We start from the raw sequence: 24316 nt of genomic DNA, 5'->3' as shown, positions 1-24316 counted from the left end.
TATCGGTTGATCTAATTTCTATCTTCACCAGATATAAAAGCTCTTGAGCATATGATTCATAATTAAACTTGTTTTTCAAATATATTTTCATAGATTTTTGGCATTCTTTTATTTGATTAAATAAAGCCGAAATCATTTTAGTTGATAGGATTTTTGCCAGTTATAGAGCCGGACTAAGTATTTATGTTTACAGAATATTGCACACTGTCGTTATTTGAAATCGGGAATATACAGTAGAGCATATTTCCAGTTCACTATCAATCTCTTCTGTCATTTAACTTAGAGTGCGTTTGCCCACATACGTAGATATTCCGAGCTTACCAAGTGAGCTCATAATCTTACATTGAACACTTGCATTGTGGCGATTAGGGAAAAACTAAGCATATCTTTAAGACCTTATATACGGTTTGGTTAAGGTAGCATGGAGGCGTTTGGAGGTGCCTCAGGACTAGAGGCACAGGCTGCCCTTTCTATCTTCCGTGAGTCCATCACTGGCCAACTCATAACTACGGTATATGTCATGTTTTCTACCAACGAACTTTACAAAATGCAGTTGTCACCTGTATTTGAGGTACGTTTTGTTTTTATTATGTTAAAACTTGATCTAATAAAGATATAGAAATTCGGTTTAAAGGGCGAGTCAGATATTCTAATTACAGACAAGAGATACATAACATCTTGTATCTCATGGTTGACAGCGCGTTAATAATGTAAGGGACATGACATACTTCTTGTATTTACTTACCATCGGGTTGTCCTTAATATAAATATGACCTGGATTTAGATGGGCCTTAGAACAATACCCTGTAAAATTAAGGCAAAGTTTGCCTTATTCTGTTATCACAAAACCTAGGTAATCTAACATGTTGCTTAAACCAAAAGAAAATGTATTAAGGTTAAAAAATAAAAAACATTTTTGTGCCATACTTTTATATTTCATAAACAAAACCATATTTGCAGCCATTGTAACAGACTTACAATAAATCCTTTATTACTAATAGAGAACTGATGCGAAGATTCCACGAGACGGATATATTGTTATCATATATAAAGACAAATATACGAGGAATGTATAGAATAATGCAAGAAGTTTTTTTTTTATTCATAGAGAAAGTATAAAATTTAAATATTTAAAACTCTACAAGTAGAAAACTCCAAGTTTGGTCACACATTCAACTACAAGAATTTAATTAGTAAATATATTAAAAGTTCGATTATTTTAAGTCGAAAAAATATAACTTTGTAAATCTTAGATTAAAAAAAGAAGTTTTACTATTTAATAAAGATCTTTTAAATTTACATAAATTCTCTGTACAAAAAATTATATATATATATATATATAAAATATGAAGAGATTGTTGGTTCATATTAAAGGAATGTTAACATTTTAGTGTAAACGGTAAAGTTCTAATAGTAACAAGATAGAATTGAAATTTAAGCAAAACAATAAACATCTTAAGTACAACAAAATGACTCATAACTCATAACATCTCTAGTATTTGGCGTCTTATATGTTCCCTTACGTTTATATAATGCATACTTAGTAGTATAAAAACACTAAAATATATTCTCAGACGATTAGCCGAGATTGATCGAAATTCAGTTAACTTTTAATGAATGCTAAGTATGCAATGGTTTTGTTAAAAATCAACTTATTCCTATAGCGATTGTTACTTTCACATGGCACTGTTTTATGATTTCAAGGTCATAGTAACATTCAAACATCCTAAAACATATATAAAATAATCAAGAAGAAAACCCTCAGAAATCGTCTGTACCCAATTATGAAGCTCTTATTGCCAAGGCATAGAGACTATAACTTCCACTTCAGGGATGTTTATAGTAAACAAAGTTGTCATTTATAAACCAATGTGTCAAATAAAAAATATTAAAACTAAACCTAACGTAACTATTCCATACAATCTAAACAACACACAGATACAACAAAATATATGAAACGCACGATTTATCGTAATAAGTTTCAGATCTTTATAAGATTTTTTAAATAAAATTTCATATTTCTCCTAACTACAGATAACGGATTTTGAGCTACGTCATATTGCACTATCGAAATATTAAAAATTTTGGGAGACTTCGTTGAAAAATTATATAAAACCTTAAACGTATCTTCTCTACACAAAATTACACTCTATTGTAACTGAGTTCGAGAATAGAATGAACAAAGAAGAAACAACGGTTACAACACGAACATATTTGAGGAAAAATAACTTTAAAAAATATAATTTTACAATTAAGCGAAGAACTAAATATTTCATATAAAAATAAATATAAACTTTTTAAATAGACAAAATAAGATTAAGGAGATTTAGAACTAAGATTCGGAAGATATTATTTACTATTCAAAATTAACGAATTAAACTTTATAATGATCGATTTAAGGTTCAAATTCTAAGATCCCGTCGGAAACAATATTAAACTTTAACTACGAACAATAACGAACAAAGTTTCATATCTTGTCGCAAAAAATCTGGATTATTTATAAAAAAAATGCTATTATTTATTAAACAATTTTCTAAGGATATGAGATTTGTCTAGTCTCGTGTCGATAAATTTTAATGTTGGATATAATGACTTAAACATTAAAATATATTTTTCTAAATATCTTATTGTGTTTCTATCATACAACTAGACCTTTATCATGAAAATTATTGCTTCAATTTGGCTGTCTATAGTTTACCGTAATCTATACCCGATTTTTTTTTTTAAATTTTAAGTTTGTCAAAAGTATATTAAATATACAATCTGTTAAGATTCGAACGTCGCAGCGATCAAAAAAAGAAATAGAAAACTGTAGAGATTTCTATACGAATGTTTATTCTATCAAATCCATTTTAAATCACACTCCAAACATATCCATAAATATGTTAATATAGTTAATATATCTAGTGATATCTAGTCGAATCTAAAAACATTTTCTAGTAGACGAATTAGTCTTATTATATATTGTATTACGTATTTCATATTTCGCACGCATTCTTCGTGCGTTTGACCGCTAGACGACGTCAGTGTCATTGCTTGTTTTCTTTACGAGGAGTACCACAACGTACCAAGGTGATTATATTTTTGTGCGATTGTCATCGAGGCCTGATGGTACACGAGACGCACCGGTTTTGAAGCTTTATAAATATGACTTGAGTATGAGTGTTCATTTAAATAAATGAGATTGTTAAAAAAATTAAAAATACTTAAAGTATCTTAGATTCTAAGCGTTAAACTATTCGAAAATTTCTTGTTAAGTATAATCTGGGTGACGAATATACGTAATATATGAGCTGTTAAATCGAAACAAAAACTTTGATGGACTGTAACGTAGTACCCGGTGCGTCGAAGTAACGGCATGTCGCTCATGGCGGAAGGTTCATTTGCAAGTTCTGGAGATACGCCGAGGTCGAGTTCAACAGGCCGATACGTTGTTTCTGTTTGCGCTGCTCCGTCATCTGCGAACAGGAAAATAATTCGATATAAATCAAAATTTTGAAGTGCGTTTCCAATTTCAAAATCTTAAATCTACTTCAGACTCCGACGAGCACGCTTGTGTAAGCGCAGAACGGTCGGTGGGGGGAGTGGGGCACCTGGTCGCGCAGGTCGGTGAGCAGGTCGGTGAGCGCGCGCACGGCGGCCTGCGCGCGCTCGAGCTGCGCCTGCAGGTTGCGCAGCTCCAGCTCGCCGCCCTCGCCCTCCCCGCCGCCCACCAGCGACAGCGCGCGCAGGCGCGGGAACCACTCCAGGTTGTTGCTCTGACATTACGTTTGCACTACATTACTCACTGGCGATTCGAGGAATTATTTTATCTGGATTTGAAGTATGAGCAAGTAGTAGAATCATAGGTAAAAGTATTAGTTATTATCACCTTGATCATGGAGTGTACGTAGCTCTCGGGGCCGGTGAACTCGGTGGGGTCCTTGACCCGTACCAGCACCATGAAGTACAGGTAGTGCCACATGTTGTGCTCACTCTTTATGTGTTCCTCGAATGAGACCGTCTTATTGTCAAAGGCTGACCTGTTCAACCCTGGTACAAAAACAAAATACTTTTAAACGATTGTAATTTGAGGTTCATCATCATAATTAGCACTATATGATAAACTTAAGAATTATTATATATTTATATAATAACAAAAATAAGGTAAATAAGGCTCTCACCACATATAAAACATGTGTTCTTCAATATAAGTTCTTTTTGCTGCTTCTCGCTACGAAGATCGGCGAAGGTGTCGATGATCACACCGAAGATGAGGTTCAGTACGATGATGATCACCACGAAGAAAAACAGTAGATCGTACACCACGCGTGCGACGAACAGGGGCTCCTAAAGACCAAACGCACGACATTTAATAAAATATTATTAAAAACAAATTAAGTTTTAATTTTTTAAATAGTTATATTGAAAGTTTAATAGTAAAATGAAGTTATAAAACTGTTCAATATCAATAAATGTCTCATTTTATACAGCACTTTAAATTTAGTTATTCAACATCACCGATGATTTTATGATTCGATGAGTTTAAATAATCGAATTTTTAGTCAATTGTTTCTTCTCTCAACAGACGCAACAAATATTCGATTGGCACACTCTAGAGGGAGAGAAGAATTAACCAGAGCGTGGACACTTCGGAATGGGAAGGTGAATATTTGAACAACGGATGTCTTTGTCGGGGATCGCAGCCCGCGCCGGGGAGACAAGGAGAGGCACTGACGAAGCTGGCGGGCGCGCGCAGGATGTCCCCGATGCCGCCGCCGTTGCGCAGGCCCTGGTTGAGCGTGGTGACGATGCACATGATGAGCGAGTCGCAGCTGCGCTCGCGCAGGTCGCCGCCCACCGACACGAAGCGCGCCGGCCGCGCGTACTTGCCGGCCGGCGCGCCGCAGCCCGCGTCGCCGCACTGCTCGCGCTGCTCGAAGCGCGGGTCGTGGTCGTCTGCAACCGATTCCGATTACCCGTTGTGGGGATTGTTTTCTTAAGATCATCATTGGATTATCATTTAAATAGTCGTTCGGTCAGTAGATTCCGATAAATAGATTGATTCGGTGCAACATTGCGACAAAATATTGATTCGGTGGATAGTTACCGTCCAGCCGGTCGACGGTGACGAGGAAGTGGTCTCGGAAGAACATGTAGCCTACTATGGAGAACATGTAGACCAGCACCAGCGCCAGTACGGCCGTCAGTAGGATGGACCGCCCGTTGCGAGTGACTGATCGCATCACGTTCAACAAGGTCTCTTCTCGGTATACTATGTCTAGGAGCTAGAACGTTTATACGTTAGTGTGTTTTGTCATTTAAATATTTGCATTACGTACCGGTATTACGTTCGACGTGATATATATTAAAGTAAAAAAATATATATATTTTAATATTATTAAAATGCAGGACTAACCAGAACTGAGAAAAAGAATGGATGCCAGCATATGCCCATGAAGCAGAAACCGAGATAAACGCCGTGGTACAGCAGCTCGGGGTCCGTGATCACGTTCCGCGTCGACTTGGACAACGTGCCCTGGTTGCCCATTATGCTCACCAGGTGAATACCCTTCACTACTATCTGTCGAGGTCAAATTATAATCTTGGAGAGACATACGACTCATCAACGATACAGTCAAAACTCACCCGGAGCTCAGACAGAGGGAGCACGTTTTTGAGATGCACATGAGGTAGGACTCAACATCGAGCAGTCGAGGGAAGGGGACGGAGGAGACTCACGGTGAGCATGCCCAGCATCCACATGGTGGGCTCGGGCCCGGCGGAGTAGATGAGGCGCACGATGGCGCTGGCCAGCAGCGCGCGCGCGCCCGAGCCGCGCGGCAGCCACGTCACCAGCGCGCCCGCCGCGCCCGACGCGCACCACACCACCAGCGACAGGTGCTGGCCCAGCCCTGCAAGGCACGGCCGTTACTGGCGCGCCGCGGCCGGCCGGGCCGGGCCGGGCGCGCCGCGAGCCTACTCACTCGGGTTCTCGTCTTGGAACGGGTAGTAGAAAGCGACGATCACGTTGATCAAAACGGCAAAGTTGAACAATATGTTACTCCACAGCGACATGTAGGACGACACCCAGAACAGGAATGGTTGGCCTGAAAGAGATCGAGCTCGTGTATGCGAGGGCTCCGAGGGCTAGTGTTCTGTGCACGTTCACGTGAGACTAGATTTCCTTTATACCTCGCAGCTTCTTTTGCCACTTCATCTCGTGGAAGAGATTGTCGAGGCGCGAGAAGAAGTCCGCCACCTTGCTGCCCTGGTCGTCGCGCTCTGCGCTCTGCAGCACGCGGTGCTTGCTGTCCACCGGCAGGTACTCGCAGATCTCCGGGATCGGGAACACGATCTGCTCCATGCTGCGATCCGTGCGGACTATCTGTATATGAATCGATAAGCTTATTAGTATTAGTAGTTTATATAACGAAAAGCAAATGCGTATTCCGACTGTATGTATGGTTACTACTACTGTTAGAAAGATTTACTATTCCTTAAAGCATCATTGAGTCGACAACAGACCAGAACAAAAGTATGCACAAGGAGATGCGAGTGCAAGGAATATGTGTTCGGCACCTCGATCTGCGCGGTGTGCGTGCGGTAGTACTGCAGCGCGGGCGCGGCGAGGCCGGCGGGCGAGGCGCGCACGAGCGCCGCCAGCTCCTTGTTGTGCGCCGCCAGCTGGTGGCACAGGATGTAGATGTTGTGGCCCACCTGCGGACGACGGGCCGTGCCATTACTTCGATGGTTAGGACACGTGAAAGCCGGCCATGCACCACTGAATGACAATCTCAGTTCAGTCTCCTGTTGTCGGTGATCTAACGCAGTGCAGACGTCGACAGCAGCGAAGAGTAGAATATTTTTAAGACGACAATTTGGGAGATTGTTGTACCTCTTGTTTTTTTGTTCCAAAGTCAGCCATTGGTTCTCAACGGCTTACTCTTTAGAACATAATTAATAACACGGTTATTGACACTGATGGAAGGGAAATGCCCCAGAAGTGACAGAAGGTTCGGATCGGCATCGGCCAATCAGCTATCAGGATTCCATGATCGGATCTAGTTACGCATTCTATCATACAAAAATCTTTTGGTATTTTAATATTATACAATGTTACATACCTGAAAGCGTTTTGAATAAGTTAATTACTTACTTCCTTTGGAGAGACACCCTGTACGGGCGCGTCATCCTCGGAATCGGAATCGGGGTCCATAGAGTTCTCCTGATGGAAGGCTGAGCACGCAACATCAACCTGTGCGGGGATGAAAAAATGGTCATAATTTAGTGTTTAATTTGATGTCGAAAATTAATAATTAAAAACGTAAACAACGTATCCTACAAATCGTTATTTTTTTATGGTATCGGTTAGCGGACACCTGATGGTAAGTGGCCATCACCGCCCATAGACAAAGCCACTCCTCCAAGTCGGTTATAACCACTCACCAGCTGTTTAGGATTCATGTTGTATAAGATCCTTTCGGCGTTGTTCTCAGAGTCATTTCTAGATTCCATTATAGCGAGCAGGAGCTTGGAGGCGTTGTTCTTTAGCTCCAGTACGAGGTCCATGCGTGTCTTGCCGAGGGGGTTAATGTCGTTCAATATCAATGCCGTTATAATATCAAGTCCGTTGCTTTCGTGTGTCGCTATACAGTTTTGATTTTCGTGGCAAGGACCTGGAACAAACATTTAAATTAGTTATATAAGCGGCTAATTCAGCTATATTATTTATTTTGCTTAAATATCTTCTTGACAAATTATACCTTGACAATATTCTGTGAGTGTTTCTAAGGTCTGGTTGATAAGTGCCACGTTGCCTTCATTGATGTAGAGTCCGAGCAATCCGAGCCCGCCCGTCGTTGATCCGCAGATGCAGTCCAGGAACATAAGAGTCTCGGAGACGAGGTTATAGTTGGACTTGTTGTTTTGGTTGCGAAGGAGGTTCTAGTAAAAAGAGAACACAATAAGTTATTAGTACTTCATACGAATACTTAATAAGTACAATAATATAGTTAGTATTATTTAGTATCGTTTCACCTGTAGGTCGGGATTGTGGTTCTCGCACAGCAGTTGTAAGAAACGCAAGATTGGTCGCATAACGGCCACCTTAGCAGGCAGGACGTCCGAATTGCCAGATTCCCGTTTTTTCTCTGCCATAATTTCTTCTAAGACGGTTGTACCTGAATACCATTTTTTTGGACATTAGACGCTGCTGTTCTAAACGAAGATTATTTTTGAATTTACATATAATTACCAAGCTAGGTTAAATCGGTGCCAAAAATTAGAATCCGATAATAAAAGGGAAAATATATATATCTGGAAGTGTTTTAATTGAATAATTACACTAAGCTTATAGTATATCAAATAGGTAAGCGGACTAGCAAATGGCCCACCTGCTGGTAAGTGGTAATGGTTGCTCATAGACATTGGCTCTATAAGAAATAATAATCATTCCAACAATCAAGAATGCGCCATAAACTTTGAGACTTAAGATGTTAGATGCTAGTGTTTGTTGTTATACTGGTTCACTCACCTTCCAAAGCGTAATACAAGAAAATAATATATGATGTTTGGCGGTAGAATATACGATGTTTGGGTGGTACCTACCCAAAAAGCTTGCAAAGTCCTACCACCAATTACCATTTGACGTTGTCATTATTTGAATCATTCATTCGTTCGGGAAAAATCTAAGGAAATTTGGCTGCATATTTTTATCACCAGGCAGTATCACAATACAAATTACTATGACGATGATGACTAAAGAAGTCTTTGTTATTTTATTTATAGTACGATGTCTCCTCAGAGGAAGTGTTGTTTAGTCTTTGTGTGATTCTGGATTACTTGGATGATATGCCATATCTAGATTGTAGTTGACCATGAAAAATGCAAAGTGTTCAAGGACCTTTAACCTACACGACGATCGCGGTTATTTAAACGAGATATATTAGTATGTGTATAAGTGAGCGTATACCGTGCGACATGGTGTGTATGTCGGAGTAGGCGTGCACGGCCGCGCCGCACGCGCCGGACACCTCGTCGTCCATGTCCTCGCCCACCACCATGGGCCCTACCACCGCCTTACCTACGATCAGATGACAATAATACAAAATGTCTGTAATAGTTCCTAGGCATGCCACTGCTGTGGAAAGTGACTCTCCTACAGGGTAATCACAACGTTTTTTTATATGTATATGTTGGTGGACTAGCTAATGGGCCAGCTGATGGTTAGTGGTCACCACCAGCTATAAACAATGGCGCTGTAAGAAATTTTAATCATTCCTTACATCGTCAATGCGTTACCAACGTTGGGAAGTAAGATGTTATGTCTCTTGTAGGAACAACAAATACTGCTGTTTAGCGGTAGAATATCTAATGACTGGATGATACCTAACCACTTTTCTTGGTATTAGAGCTTTGAGTAAGTACTTATACCAAGAAAAGTTTTCGCGTTTACCGCCGAACATTATTTATTTGTTTAGCATATGCAAATCCAGTAGCACTAATCCAGGTTTAAAAGTGCGTTCTTCAGTCCACGTTTACTACTGATAGGGCTTGTTTTTTATTCGATTGGCTAATAAATATTAGTTAAAATATATTTTATTATCTGTAGGTTTCAATAATATTAACATATATTTATTCTTTCATAATACGATCTTAAAATTTTAAAGAGAGTAACTTACCATCAGTACTGTTAGATTTTTGCTTTTCTGTAGACGACCGCTTGTCGGTGGTAGTGGTGGTGGTGCTGCTTACAGCCAGTGAGCGAATCTCTTGCTGGGCCTCACGCATTTTATCGTAGAATACCTAACAATATTCAGATAATCTTGAATTAACTATGACTTATACGTCTACATTCTATGACATAATTGACCTGACCGATTTCGTCCACGACGACTATTTTGAAGCTAATGCGTAGGCCATTTAAAAATACACAAGTATGTATGTAAATAAGTGTACTTTATATTCCATCAGTCATATAATCCGTTGGGACAGCAAATCCGTCACGACTGGATAAAGTTCAGACGCAGGACCAGCGTCTTTATGTTATTTAAGAGGCACAGAGCTTTACACAATGCCAACCTCCCGACCTGGGGGTTGAACCCGAGAGGACATTGGCCTTATACGCTATAGAACATGAAATTACTGTCTACAAATCGATGATACTATGATAAAAATACTTCAAACATTGAATTAAATTAAGATGCGATGGAAATTTTATCACGTATTATTTACCTTTAAAAATGCTTGCGATATTTCACCATTCTGCAATTTAGTGAAGATGCTGTGCTGAATTATAGGATTACCGCCTTCTAGAAGCGCAATTCCTGTGAATGAATACATTGAGAGTGAAAAACTTTGAAGTACTTTTTGCATTTCGTACGGTCTGAACGATCAGGCGAATGGCTATAGTATTATATTATACCAATATATTTACGAAATTGTCCAAACGCAATGCTCGGATGATACAAAAAATCGTTTTACAGAGCGCGAAATGTAAAATGTATAAAATTCATGTTAAAGTACAAAGAGAACTTACTAGAACGAGATTATAACTACATCTTAACTAGTAATATTATGATTAATTAAAGATGACTCACCAAGCTGTATAGCTTCAAGGAAGATAGCCGGTCGGTTAGTGCTCTTGATGACCAGCTCGACCACCAGGTCGGAGGCGCCCTCGCGGTCCAGGTGCGCCTGCACCTGCGCCAGACTCTGTCCCGTGCGCAGCAAGACCTTCGCTGCATCACCACACACACAGTCACTATTGCCTCTAATTTCACCATAAATGGTATCACCGTAGTATTGGTATAGAATATGATTTAGGCGTATCCAGAAATATATAAAATTATTAGAACTAGAATAATATTTAGACTCACTTTTTATGTTTCATAGATTTGGATACTCCTATAACATACATCCTTAGAATAAAGACAATTAGAAGTGCCATCGATAAAGTATAAATACAAATCTTTTACATTTAAAATATTTTATTTATCAAATAACTTAAAGGAACGTAGTACTTCTACGATGGCATTTCTAATATACTTTTAATTCTATATTTAAAATCGTAGGAGAAAAAGTCAAAACATTCATAACAATAATCTGTTAATGGTATTAATGTATTAACATGTATTATTCACGATTAACATCGGAGAATTCTTAAAGCTCGTAACGAACAGCCTATTATATACCGTAATACAGAATATAGATACTAGATATATTCTTACCAACTCATTGTCACCATGAAATCTATTTAAAAATGTGAAAATGAGTATATTGACTGAATCTTATTTAAATAGGAAATAATTTGATCCTTGTATTGATAATTATATTGAATTACAATGGTTTTTTTTTTAATGCCATTTGTTGGCGGACGAGCATATGGGCCATCTGATGGTAAGTGGTCACCACCACACCACAATAAGAAATATTAACCATCACCTATGCGCCACCAACCTTGGGAACTAAGATGTTATGTCCCTTGTGCCTGCGATTACACTGGCTCACTCACCCTTCTAACCGGAACACAACAATACAGAGAACTGTTATTTGGCGGTAGAATATCTGATGAGTGGGTGGTACCTACCCAGACGGGCTCGCACAAAACCCTACCACCAAGTAGATTTAGGTCTTAGACGATATTTTGTGATACATTTTTATTATTAGAAAAACGCAATATAAAGCAAAGCACCTGTATTAGATTAGTAAGTGAATAGCTACGGTTATACTGGTTAATATACTGCATTTGTAATAGTTTAATTTGTATAATATTTATTTGATAACGACCTAGTCGATAGTACGTGTACTGGTCCAAGTTTGAGAGTTCAAACCCTGACAAGCACCGATTGGTTTTCATATGCTTAGAATAATACATGTCAAGACATGGAGTTTCTCAAGGAGAAAGAACACATCGTGAGTAAACCTGCATGTGTTGGATGAAGACCTGATCTATATGTATTCCTTTAGGATAAGGGAAACGGGCGAAGGGCCTTACCCTGGCAGGAACATTTCCAGAATTTTCGGTCTGTATATATCAAACTAAAGACAAATATAATAAACACTTAAAAAGACACCGGATTGATTACGAGTACCATACAAATATGTAGGTATTGCCAGGTTATTAAAGTTCACATTAGCTACAAACTGTACAATTATAATGCTTATAAAGAAATTAATTATTAAAAGAATACATGTATCTTTACCTATAAATGTATTTAGGGAGTGATTACTTAAACGATGTTGCATCTTCCTCTTTCAAATGTCAAATCAATGGAGACGAAAAGAGAGAAATATATTTAGCTAAACGCCCGCTAAATTACGTTTATAAGTAATGATAATTATAATTAAGCAAATATAATTGAAATATCAACGACTATATTTATGTTTGCGTTCTATATAAAATGCTATATTATATTTCAAACGGCAAGGACGTCTATACAACTAAACTGAGCTAAGAGCAACATATAAAGCTGGTGACTGGATAAATGTTACGGACCCACCTCTTTTCGGCTGTTGCGGTACAGTGTCTGCTGCGCATGCGCATCGTGGAAACAAATGAAACATTTCTACTAGTATCTAGTTTTCGTAACATGGCCGATTATACTAGAAATATACAGATCTTTTCTCTACCTATTTTTACTGATTATTTATTTATAAAGTACTAGAACTAGTAGTAAATATATAATACTTTATAATTAAAAATAAAATACTGTTTATTTTTTTTTATTTGTGCAATCAAGCAACGAGAGGTAATTTAAATTATAAGTTTAATGAAAATATACGAAAGAGGTTTTAAGTTGCATTGTAAAAATAAGTCTGTTATACATTTTCATTAAATATATAAGCAGCCATGTTACATTCTGTATCATTAATGTTACAAGATCAAGTAATACTTTCTATCGATCAACTAGTTCTGTTAGGGTTTTAGCATAGAATACTAGTTAATTTAACTAATATCTATTGTGCTGCAATCCTAGAGCTAATGGTGCATACAAACTCTATTATATTAAGTTTACGTCGTTATTTGAGTAACATTAAATTATACTTTTGTTATCAATTATAAATCATTATATTCGTGTACAAAATTTGATTAAAACTTTTATTTATTGTAATAAAGTATAATATCAAAAAAATTTGTAACATATCTAATCAAATTTTGTATAATTATCGTTAACTATGGGCGACATTGGCAGGAGGTTCAAATATAAATGACTTTGATCTCTAATTCACATTTCATTGTTAGTCACGACTATGAAATACATAATTGATAGTATCCATTATTGATCGAAATATTATTCATTCAATAGGCTCATTAAAATGCTTTTGAATCGTTATGTTACAGTGTTCGATTAAATTTAAAGCTACCGATTTTATTTTATGTTTAAAATTAAGATATAAGTAGTTAAATGGTATAATGTTGCATTATAAATAAAGATATATTAATCAAAAACTGTCTGTAGTTCACATTAAAGCAGAACTATTACAAATTTCGAGGAATATGTAAATCTAAGTTTTTTTATTTTTGCTCCTCCTCACATGAAAATGTACGATATTCCGTTTTAACTTACGTTATTCTTCGAGGCTAAGTCATTTATCTACTCAGTTACATTACAAGAGCAGTTATTAATATTAAAGACACTTCCGATTAATTGAGCAGTAAGTTTTGTATATATTATTGAGACATTTAATTTTTGAATTCACATTTCAATAACTAATTCTTCATAGATATAATACTCGACACTATGTCGTAATTGAGATAAAGTGCTCATACCACCGGGCCCGTGAGTGACGGCGACGCTGGCGGGCTGGATCTTGGGCTCGGACTTGCGGTTCACGAAGTACTGCGAGAGCAGCTTGTTTCGTAGCTGGTTGCCCTGAAAAGTACACATCGAATGGGATCTAATTTATCTATACTAATATTATAAATGCGGAAGTAACTCTGTCTGTCTGTTGTTCTTTGAATGCCAAACCACAAAACTGAATTTGTTGATACTTGGTATGAAGCAAGCTTGAGGTTCACAGAAGGAAATAGGCTACTTTTAGCACCTGAAGATCAACCCCTCCAACACGAGCAAAGCCGAGGCGACGACCAATTATTTATAAGCGTAAAGTTTTCTTTATTCACTATACAGGCAGTGAGCTAGTTTCAGGCCGCGGCTCTACCTCCCGTGTGAGGGCAGGTGTTTATATCAGGTAAAAAAAACAACGTGTGTATGTAATACCTTCTCTCCATATTCGGGATCGACGGCCATCATTTCCCGCAACGTCCGTAACACCTTTACGCACAGCTTTTCTTCTTTCTCTTCTAGAAGCTTCTCCGTATGACGTATTAACCTAAAATCATTTTACTTCATTATAAACTACTCAAAACAAAATTGGGCTCACTTATTTATTTGGCTGTTTTTTTAATATCTTAGAGCATGTAATACAAGATCTTTTTTTTTTTTTAAAAAGTGCATTGTCGCAAACCTCGATATAAATATTCCGCTCGTATCGGGGTGCGTTAGTTCCCCCGGGCTGGTGAATAACCGATGCGGCTTGTACAAGATGTCAACTAGCAGAGACTGCTCGGCTTGTAGTAGGGGTCGCAACTGCTCCTCCAGTAACGCGACTATCTCTTGCAGGCCTTCCATCACAGATCTATCGTTTTGGAGGTTTGTCTAAAGGGGGAAAATATTTTGTGAGACTATTCAAATAATTATATTTCATTTAGAGACAGCAGTACAATTACTCAAAGATTATTTTATTAGTGAATACAAGTTTTAGTTAGAATAACTAAGATTAATAATGTCGGAGTGTAACCTGCGAAGCCATCTTCTCCAGCTTGGAGGTCTTGGAGGCGAGCAGCCACTTGCTGGTCTGGCGGGACAGCGCCGCCGCCTTCTCGAACACCGTCTGGATCTTCGCCTCCAGCTCCAACGGAATCGCTATACTGCGACTCTTAGCTGTTAACAAGCTCGAACTCAACAAGGAACGTATATTAAGAAGTGCTACGTACTTTTCAGAGAACGGAACGCCTCTCAAACATTTCATCAAGTAAAGTCATTTATATTTTAACATACATCGCAAATGTTTAGAGTGTAAGCTAAATATATACATAAGTGTTGTTAAATACATTAATTATTTGACTTCGTTTTTTTTTTGTTAAGCATTTTTTAAAATATTTTTTTAATGGTTATTTTTTATTGCAATTGCAACTCTAGAAGGCACGCAGGTGCGTTGACATATCTAATTATTTTTTTTAAGTTTTTCAAGACGCTTTAAGTCTTCTTTAATTATTTTGATGTATGACTATAACGATAAACATTAGGAATATAAACTCATATTTCTCACCGACTTCGCTGAGAGTGCGTATACATTTCTCAACGTTGAGTTTCTGTGGCGGAGTGAGCCAGGGACACTGGTAGATCCGGAAAGTGGTTTGAAGCAGCTTCACGAATATCGACTGCCGGGTCTGTGGAACGGATAATATTGTTATAGTACGCACGTACGTACGCATAATAACGTACATTAACTATATTTATATTTTGTGTTCAGAAAGACGAATGTATAGCTATAATTTATATAGGACATTAAAAAATCACAAATTTCATTGTAATTTGACGAAAAGTATTAATATTCGGAATCGGTGATAAGTATAATCGATGTAACTATAAAACATTCATGTATTTGAAGCTTAAGTCATTACAATTTCGTATCGAGATAAAAATAAAGCAAAAGGAAGTCATGTCTCTTGTTTTGATACTTACACCAACAAATCCAGCGTCCGACATAGGAAATAGAATATAAAAATTAATTTAAATATTTATATAGTAAAAAAAAATCCTACATTATATTTTCTGACATTGAGATTATATCAATATGAATTTATTTATAAGTTAAATAGTACTGCAATGTCATGGTTGTTAACTTTTTTCAGTTTAAACGTAAATTATTAAAACAAATATCTTTATATTTTTGATAGATGGCTTGATATTGTATGTTAAAGTTATGGGAATTTTTAAAATTATTTATAAGATTATTAATACATACTTTTCTTTATCAATTACAAATATGGGTTGAATTTTTATTTTTTAACTTAACATTAAACACTAAAGCTAAAACATATTATACAACAACAAATGTATAAGCTAGCCCTAATATATATAGTTATTAACATAGTTACATAGGTCACCAGTAGCGGGGAATGTTTCGGCGTTTGTAAACTCAATATCAAAGCTATAAGGAGGATCTATATGATTTACGACACACAGGGAACACAGAACCATAATGGTATACTGAATTGGAGCCAAATTCCAACATGAATATAGCTGAACGCTTAATATTTGAGATGTTTAGACTTAAATTTTTGATATTAAAACTTAAATTGTATTTTTATCTGTTTCATAAACTTCATTTCTTAACCGAATGTATTTCAATAAATTAAAAAAAAGTACAATAGCGACACAGAATTTAGTCTAAAACAGTTTTGGAACCCAAACTTCGTAACTGAATCAAACCTACTAGTGTCGAGTATTATAAAAATTGACAATATATGAATTTTATATAATCAACATTTTTTTATTTGATTCGGTAACGGATAGATTTTTATTTCGAATATCCTTCGATCAAGAATAGTAAGTAAAAAAAACGTAAGTTTTACATAACAATAAAACTTGTATTATTGAGCAGAGACGATGCACAGAATCCCTGTGAGTGCGTTGTCTACTTCACTTCCCTGTTTCTTATTTTTGTATGGGGATATGACGTCACGTCCGCCCCCACTTTTTAACCATTTGTTAGGTCCCACGGTGGCCGCTTGCCATTCTGCTTTCATAGAAGTCTCTCACCAGGAGCCCTTATTGGGATGCTGTGTGCTGTGTAATATTGATCGAAGCGAATATCCGAGTTTCGGTTACGGTTAAGTATCTCCTTAACATCCCAGATAGATTGTTTTAACAATGGTAGACTAGGACAGTGTGACTATTACACATACAACTACATAATATATATCATATCGTGTTTTTTTTATTATTATTACACAAAGGATGCCTAGCGGGTGTATATCAAGCAGATATAATACTCACTGGATCCTTAATAGGAACTCGCGTGGACGTGAACTTTAATCGTGTAAATAATTTGTTCCTTTCTACATCTTGTGTCACCTTACAAGACGCAAAACTCACAATCAAATTTACCATAAATATATGATGACGTAAAATACAATATATTTAAGTTTTATCCGAAATATATAAAGAACCTGAAGAAGAATGGGAAATGGTATAGATATAAATTTTTTAACGGTTTCAAAGTCGATTTAATCGCCTCACATTGAAGCTAAATACAAGATAAAAGCCTCTTATCCATTCTCAGGGGGTAAGTAGGTACACATATTTATTTGCAAAAAAATATACTTCTTAAAAAAGTATTTTTCAAGTTTAAATATCAACTGTCAACTTTTTTTTAAACGGAGCTATTCAAAAGAATCGAAACAACCGCCACTCCTTTTATCTATCCTGCTCACACTTAAACACGATCAGTATTCATGGTTTGTACACAATATTATGAGAAGTCACAAGGCAAGGGTCCTCACCTGCACGGTGGTGCTCTGGTCGCTGAAGGGCGAGTTGAAGAACGTGCAGATGGTGTGCACGAGCACGTCCGTGACGTAGTTGACCCACGCCTGCTTCGAGCTGCCCGACGCGCGCACCGATGAGCCTGCGCACGCGCACCCTGTCGTCATTCCTAGCGCTTACACCGCTATGGGGCCATTTATTTATTACGTAAGACGATTTAGGGGGCCTCGACCGTGTCTTATGTTTTCTTACAAGGGGGTGGGAAGGAGTCTCGATAGTTCTTACGTAAGATAATAAAAATTCGCCAAGTTAAAATTATTTGATGAAGGTTCGATTGTCGAGGTTCGCTCGGATGCGTAAAAGTGTAAAACAATATTTCTATTTCCATGGCAACAGGCGGCCCTAAAAATTGATACTTAAACAAAACATAAACATTTAAATAAACCAAACGTGTATTCATTTTTTCCTTTAGATTCTTACGTAATAAATATTAAACAGGGGGGGAGGGGGTCGGCCTATTCTTATTTTTTCTTATAAAAGTACTGCTTGGCAGCAGAATATATGATAAGTGGGTGGTACTTAGACGGGGTTTCGCATAACCCTATCACCAAGTAAATAAAAGGTGCAAAACAAGCATTTCACCAGGCTCAGATGTCTGCGGCTCCGGCTGTAGGATCGCGAGCATGTCTTGCAGGAAGGATCGCTCGAACAGGTCCCACATGTAGTTACTGGAGTATATCTCCTTCATCTCTACCTCGGTGTCGATGTAGCAATGGTTCAGGAAACCTACGTACGCTTCTTTTACCTATGTGAAGAGAAACAATTATTTATTAAGAAAAGTTCGATGTTTAGGAAAAAAAATGAAATGTGACTTAATTTTGTACTTTGAGTACACAACAAAATGTACAAAATATATATGAACTACCGCTTATCAGTCGATGACGATCATGATGTATATTTGTTTAAGAGTAGAATTTAGATGGATTCGACGATGATATTGAATTTTGTCCAACACAATAGTTTATATATACTTTTTATATAAGTTTTATTTATGTTTCGACTCGCCTCTGGGATACAGTCCGCGTGAGTGATCATAGCCACGATGTCGTCCAGGGGTAGCAAGCTGTGGCACTTGATCTCGGTGTACACGTTCTTGCCCAGAGTGCAGCACGTCAGGAGCTTCACGAGGTCTATATGGTATCTGGTTACAGATAAGAAATTGGAGGCAAAAAAGTTTTTACGATTCTCATACGTTTGAATAAAAAGTTAGTATGTAATAAAGTTTATATAACACAGGGTAGTCCACTAACGTCAGAGCCTCCGGCATCTCGCCCGTGCGCCGGTACAGACGCATCATCTGCAGGAAGTAGTTGAAGGACACCTTGTCGTTGTAGAACACCAGCACGTCCTCGCCCGCGTTCACCATCTGCAAGCGAGCGGTCTCAGAGCGGGCGGGCAGAGCGGGCGGGCACACCGGTGGGGGGGGGGGGGGGGGGGCGTACCTCCTGCATGACGAGGTCCTGGCTGCGGCGGATGTGCTGTCCGCCGGCGCGCACGATGGTGCGCAGGAAGCGCAGGTAGGCGGGGCGGCGGCCGCGCGCCTCCACGCAGTGCACGAAGTGCGCCGCCACCTTCTCGTTGCCCTCGTGCGCGCACAGCGACGCGTTCTCCGAGAAGATGGCGCACACCGTCTGCGCCTCGCGGATCTGCGGGAGGCGGGCGCTTTTGCATTACTCTTTTCGTTTTATCTCTTGCGATGAGTGCTCGCATTCTATTAGTCCGCAGTCCGCACTAGGAATCTTCGTACTGTGCGACTTCTTACCCCGGCGTTGAGGAATAGGTCCAGGTGCTTGTGTAAGATGGCCTGATTTTGCTGGTTGCCATGGCAGAAGTGTTGCAGGAACTCGTGGGCGAGAGCGAGTAGTTCGTCCATCGCGGCGTCGTCCTCGTCGTGAGGAACCTGAGTAGCATCCAAAAAAAATATAGTACAGCCTCTTTTATCCTTTTATTTCACCCACAAATATAGTTTTACCGCATATTTCTGAAACGATGAGCAAACTCAAATCAACTAATTTGACTAAACGCTCATTGGTCATTTAATTCCATATGTTGTTTATATTTTTTTCAGAGCACTACATCACCTGCAGTAAGTCCAGCACGATGTTGTGTACGCCGATGTTGCGCAACAGCCGCTGCTCGTGTCTCCGCGGGCGACTGGTCTCCCCCGCCTCGCCGGCACTGTTGTTGCCTTGCGTGCAATATTTGATCATACGTTGAAGGATCTAGAAATAAGAATAAACCGGGTGAAATTACTTTATCTCCAAAAAAACCTCATTCTAAAATCAGTTAGACCATGACAGTGCGTCTCAAATAACATGCATTTTCTAACAGCATTTATATCGTCTTATTATTAACTCTTCGCATTTCAAACTTATTTACTCGAGTGAGCCTGAAGTTCTTAAATTTTCTGATGAAATCTGAAGCTTCATCTATGACGTATTTACTCGACTTACCTCCTTGATCTTGTTATATTCGTTCATGTGGTCATGTTTCGTGGACCTTGAGGTGTCTAAGACATTGTCGAGGGACGCATTCCTTTCCAAAACTGCCCCACCAGGACCCACCGTACCTTTAATATCTAGAAACAATTGAAGACTGTATTAATATCAAAAGTAGTATTTTTTGGTTTCAAGCTTTAAATATAATCCTTATATTTGACTATATAAAGATGGTATGATTCATCAAACGCCATTGGAGCAGCGTGGTAGAATTAGCTCCAAAAACCTTAAAGGGTCTCAGCCCAACAGTGGGATTTTCAGAAATTACTAGTATCACAATTTACCCCTCCAATTGTGGTAGGGGTGGGGATAGATAATAGACCAAGGCCAGGATCAACCTACAACTACTGCAGCATGGACGGTTCACATTTACAGAATGCTACTTTTTTAATTTTCTTTTTAAATTTATTTTGTAACTTACCGCTATGGTCGTCCAATGCTCCAGCGCGACCTTTATTAAACACCCACAGCTCAGACTTTTCCACACTTTGCCGTAACACGTCCAAGTCGGCTTTGATCTGCTTGTAAGATTCTACGTCTGCGTCTGATACGAGGAGTTGTACCTAAAAATATCGACGGATTAATATAATCATTTTAACAACATATATTTGGACGTAAGATTGTAGATAACAGATTTGTAACGTTAGTTAAGGCGTGTCAATAACCCACTTCGTAATATCAATACTTTCATTAAGGAATATGAAAATGAAATATTTTTTATAAGTATTTATTTAAAGAGCAATATAATCTATATTTAAAAAATACTCCTAAATTATAGCAAGTTATCATGCACCGGTGAATAAATAATATTAAATTCACTTTCCATTTATTAATTCACTGAAAGGAACACACTAAAATCTGCATATAATGTATTACATCCTAAAAGCGCATAATTGAACTTCTATCAGATTTTATTACAGACATAATATTAATAAAAATAGAGATACTTTGTATATGTATAAGATTATGTAATTCTTACTTGTTTAAAGGCTGCCAGGACTTCTTGTCGTTGGCTGAAATGTCTGAACAACAACGCTAAAGCCCCAGAGACCAGAGAAGCTGAGGCACCTTGGGAGCACAATTGCAGTAACACGCGAAGGACCATACGACCTCCGCATTCATCCAAGTCCAAACCGTCTCTGGAATTTATTATATTTCTACGTTAAAGGAGTACTATTTTAAAATCTCGGCAGCACTCCGATTAAGTCCAAGTGTGGTTATCAACGAGCAAGTTAGTGGTTAGCTAAGACAAAAGCCCAGAACACGAAACATTAGTGTTAAAAGCAGAATTTGAGGCACCGCAGCATGCTGTCAAACAATTAATATTTTGTTAATTATATTTACAACATTAATAAAAATATTATTATCAATTACGTATATCCCATTCATTTACGTTACTTATCGAGAAATGCTCGACAGCTTTCAGCAATAACTATATACATAACTTGGCAGCCCGCAAAAGTGAGGCAATTATCGGGGCGTCACAATACATTACACAAAAGATCCCATGAGCCCCGCAAGACGGAGTGGATAGCGCTAGTTTTTAGTGGGTATTCCAGTGTGCTAGGACACTTGGGGAGAATGTGAAGGGGCGTTTTTTGAAGCGACAAAAGAGGGCTATAAAACCTGTCAGAAAAGATGAAAATATCGTTCGTAGCCAAAAGTTGTTTGTAAATAAAAATTTGTCATACGTTTTTTTTGTCAAAGGACTGGATTCACCCAAAAATAGTCGATCATTCCTCGTAACGTAACGTAAGTGAAATGGGAATAGTTGTAATATGAACACTCACGGTTTATTAATATTAATAAACGTAGTTAAATATTTTCCACCAGGTTTGGTATATTATAGTTATATACGACATAAATTTCAATAATTGCTTTATAAGTTTTCAAACGCTTGTATATTCTCGAGACGTTTGAGAAACTTGCTTTTTACACAAAACAGAACATGCACTATTACAAATAAACACAATTATTCACACTTGTAAATTGAACATTAATAATACTATTGATTTTTAAAACACACATTATTCAATAAAAACAAAATTTATTCAAACGTTGCATATGTTTGATACAAAAAAAAAATTCTCAACATTTTTATTTTATTTTGAACTTTATTACTTTGAACTTAAAACATTTAGTATTTTAATTTATATAATCTTGAAAGAAACTCATTTTGATGTTTCCTGGATTTCGATTAAACAAAGTTAAATAACAAAGTTATTTAGTTGGACTAATTCAACCATCCGAGTATTCAACTGAATTTAACTCATACATGACAGTTTAATACCAAGTAGTCGCTTATCAAAGCAAATTCAGCGTTGTTCTCATATATTTAGAGGCGAGTTTAGAACGGTCATGCTATGGCATGCATCATGCATCGTATAGTAGATCTTACTAACAAATCTACATTTTTTGGAAGACAGTTGTCAGGCACAGTCTGTATTGCTCTGAAATAATATTTATTTATTAAAATAATACCAACACATTTATGTAAATAATTTTATGTTTTCAAATCCATGTAACTCCGCGTATTGTTAAAGTCAAAAGTTGTTGCGTGTTTCGGAACGTCGGAATTCGGAAGTATTGTATTACAGCACAAATCTTAGGCATGTATATTTATAGTCCAATTGATGTCTTTAATTTGCAATTTTTAATTTGTAAATTAAATCGAAGAATCAAGTCTTATTATTATATTCTTTATTCATTCGTAAATTGTAATAATCAAGTAGAAGTACATTTTAATTTCTTGTTATAATATAATGATATTAACTACATCTACAATTTCGTTAATAAATAGAAAATTGTTTAAGAAATGGCACTAGGATCTATGATAAAAATAGAGAGATGCATTACCCAAATTAGTTTATAGTGTGTTTATTATGAAAAGCGTTTAAAGCTACTGTAATTATTAACTACGATGTAATAACTATATTTTAATAAAATGAAATTATTAATAAAAGCTTTCCGTTCCCTTATTACGAAAATTACCGACCACCTTCGTTATGTGTTAGTGACAACATTTCAATATTATAATTACATAATGATTACATTAAATATTGAACATTTACTTTTAATTATTTTTAGTATTCCGTACTTTAAACTGATTATAAAATGTAAAAATTAAAAACATTGACGTGAAAGAATATTGATGACATTTATAGAATAATAACTCGTACGGAACACTAATATTAACATACAGAAAAAAACATTATTCACATGATACAAATTTACGACATATGATACTTGTTATCTTTTTCATAAACTTGAACAAACATCTATACATGTATTTGTTAAATGATACATTTGTTATTATGCAAGAAAATTATGTTTATTTATAAAGAAGGACTCTAGCGAATTACTCTTCGAATCATTTTCCAAGGAATGTACGCTACGTCTAGTAGTATAGCCAAGATTTTGCCCTGATGATAACTTTTATTCAACATTTTTAGATCATTATAAACATAAGTTTTATCAGTATTGCCAGCTTTGAATTTAAATGTCAGATTTCGTCCAATTATGCTAATCTTATTTCTTGGTGGTAAAAGCAAGTCTTGCTACTTATCACTAAGATTTTTTAAGAGCAATCTTATTGATGATAAAACAATTCGAATGGGCAATGTATTGCAAAATATTATAGATTATATACTGTTTGGATTTGTAATGTGTTAGGCACTGGGTAAAAGAGACAAAACATATTAGTTACCATTGCCGATAGCGCGTCTACTATCTTAATAATGATTACTATTGCCAATGTTTATTGGTTATGGTGACCAGTTATTGGGGGGCATAATGGCATGTTAGTTTAGTCCTATTCAATAAAAAAAAAATGAACACAAAATATTAGACGAGTTTTCAAATTTGCGTGCTTTCAATTGCGCGACTTTTATATACTATGTTAAATTTTGATGATACATAAAATTTAATGTATTATATACTAGTTTGAGGTGAATGTTACAACACATTTGACAAAACCCACCGACAACTGAATATGCCTTCAGCTTGCAGTCCAATCGCTTCCACGTCTGCTCTACCGATGTTATCGGCTTTATCAGACTGTTCGAACTCCTTCTTAAATATAGACAGCAGACAGCTGATACGGTAATCCAGTCGCACGTCGAGTATGAACTGGGAAAGTACATAATAATATTTGAGTAATTAGAAAGTTTTAAATTATTAGTACCGGTAATAATGAGCGAATGCTGCAAAACGCAGAGCCAA

The 24316-nt window shown here is 37.1% G+C and overlaps 1 protein-coding gene across 1 annotated transcript in view; it reads right to left on the bottom strand.

The window, feature by feature from the left end:
- Positions 1 to 913: 913 nt before the first annotated feature.
- The window catches only part of LOC113392840 (inositol 1,4,5-trisphosphate receptor), a 68285-nt gene continuing 44882 nt past the window's right edge, over positions 914 to 24316 (bottom strand). Inside the window, exons 25-62 of the mRNA XM_064219188.1 lie at positions 24075 to 24223; positions 22498 to 22545; positions 21075 to 21234; positions 20517 to 20658; positions 20051 to 20175; positions 19679 to 19819; positions 19360 to 19497; positions 19040 to 19243; positions 18848 to 18963; positions 18603 to 18738; positions 18180 to 18342; positions 17555 to 17679; positions 17049 to 17126; positions 15316 to 15427; positions 14785 to 14927; positions 14452 to 14642; positions 14205 to 14316; positions 13754 to 13856; positions 12483 to 12512; positions 10581 to 10721; positions 10216 to 10307; positions 9663 to 9786; positions 8954 to 9064; positions 8020 to 8162; positions 7746 to 7926; positions 7429 to 7658; positions 7139 to 7237; positions 6562 to 6699; positions 6175 to 6367; positions 5967 to 6089; positions 5722 to 5894; positions 5399 to 5563; positions 5090 to 5267; positions 4718 to 4938; positions 4164 to 4329; positions 3872 to 4032; positions 3594 to 3758; positions 914 to 3458 (exon numbers count right to left, since the gene is read on the bottom strand). Coding sequence (XP_064075258.1) covers positions 3366 to 3458; positions 3594 to 3758; positions 3872 to 4032; positions 4164 to 4329; positions 4718 to 4938; positions 5090 to 5267; positions 5399 to 5563; positions 5722 to 5894; positions 5967 to 6089; positions 6175 to 6367; positions 6562 to 6699; positions 7139 to 7237; positions 7429 to 7658; positions 7746 to 7926; positions 8020 to 8162; positions 8954 to 9064; positions 9663 to 9786; positions 10216 to 10307; positions 10581 to 10721; positions 12483 to 12512; positions 13754 to 13856; positions 14205 to 14316; positions 14452 to 14642; positions 14785 to 14927; positions 15316 to 15427; positions 17049 to 17126; positions 17555 to 17679; positions 18180 to 18342; positions 18603 to 18738; positions 18848 to 18963; positions 19040 to 19243; positions 19360 to 19497; positions 19679 to 19819; positions 20051 to 20175; positions 20517 to 20658; positions 21075 to 21234; positions 22498 to 22545; positions 24075 to 24223 — 5313 coding nt within the window. The 3' untranslated portion in view covers positions 914 to 3365. The remainder of the gene's footprint in view (positions 3459 to 3593; positions 3759 to 3871; positions 4033 to 4163; positions 4330 to 4717; positions 4939 to 5089; positions 5268 to 5398; positions 5564 to 5721; positions 5895 to 5966; positions 6090 to 6174; positions 6368 to 6561; positions 6700 to 7138; positions 7238 to 7428; positions 7659 to 7745; positions 7927 to 8019; positions 8163 to 8953; positions 9065 to 9662; positions 9787 to 10215; positions 10308 to 10580; positions 10722 to 12482; positions 12513 to 13753; positions 13857 to 14204; positions 14317 to 14451; positions 14643 to 14784; positions 14928 to 15315; positions 15428 to 17048; positions 17127 to 17554; positions 17680 to 18179; positions 18343 to 18602; positions 18739 to 18847; positions 18964 to 19039; positions 19244 to 19359; positions 19498 to 19678; positions 19820 to 20050; positions 20176 to 20516; positions 20659 to 21074; positions 21235 to 22497; positions 22546 to 24074; positions 24224 to 24316) is intronic.

This window comes from Vanessa tameamea, chromosome 26, assembly GCF_037043105.1.
Source record: "Vanessa tameamea isolate UH-Manoa-2023 chromosome 26, ilVanTame1 primary haplotype, whole genome shotgun sequence".
Taxonomy (NCBI): Eukaryota; Metazoa; Arthropoda; class Insecta; order Lepidoptera; family Nymphalidae; genus Vanessa; species Vanessa tameamea.
Note: the sequence above shows the minus strand (reverse complement) of the source record. Positions and strands in the feature narration are given on the sequence as shown.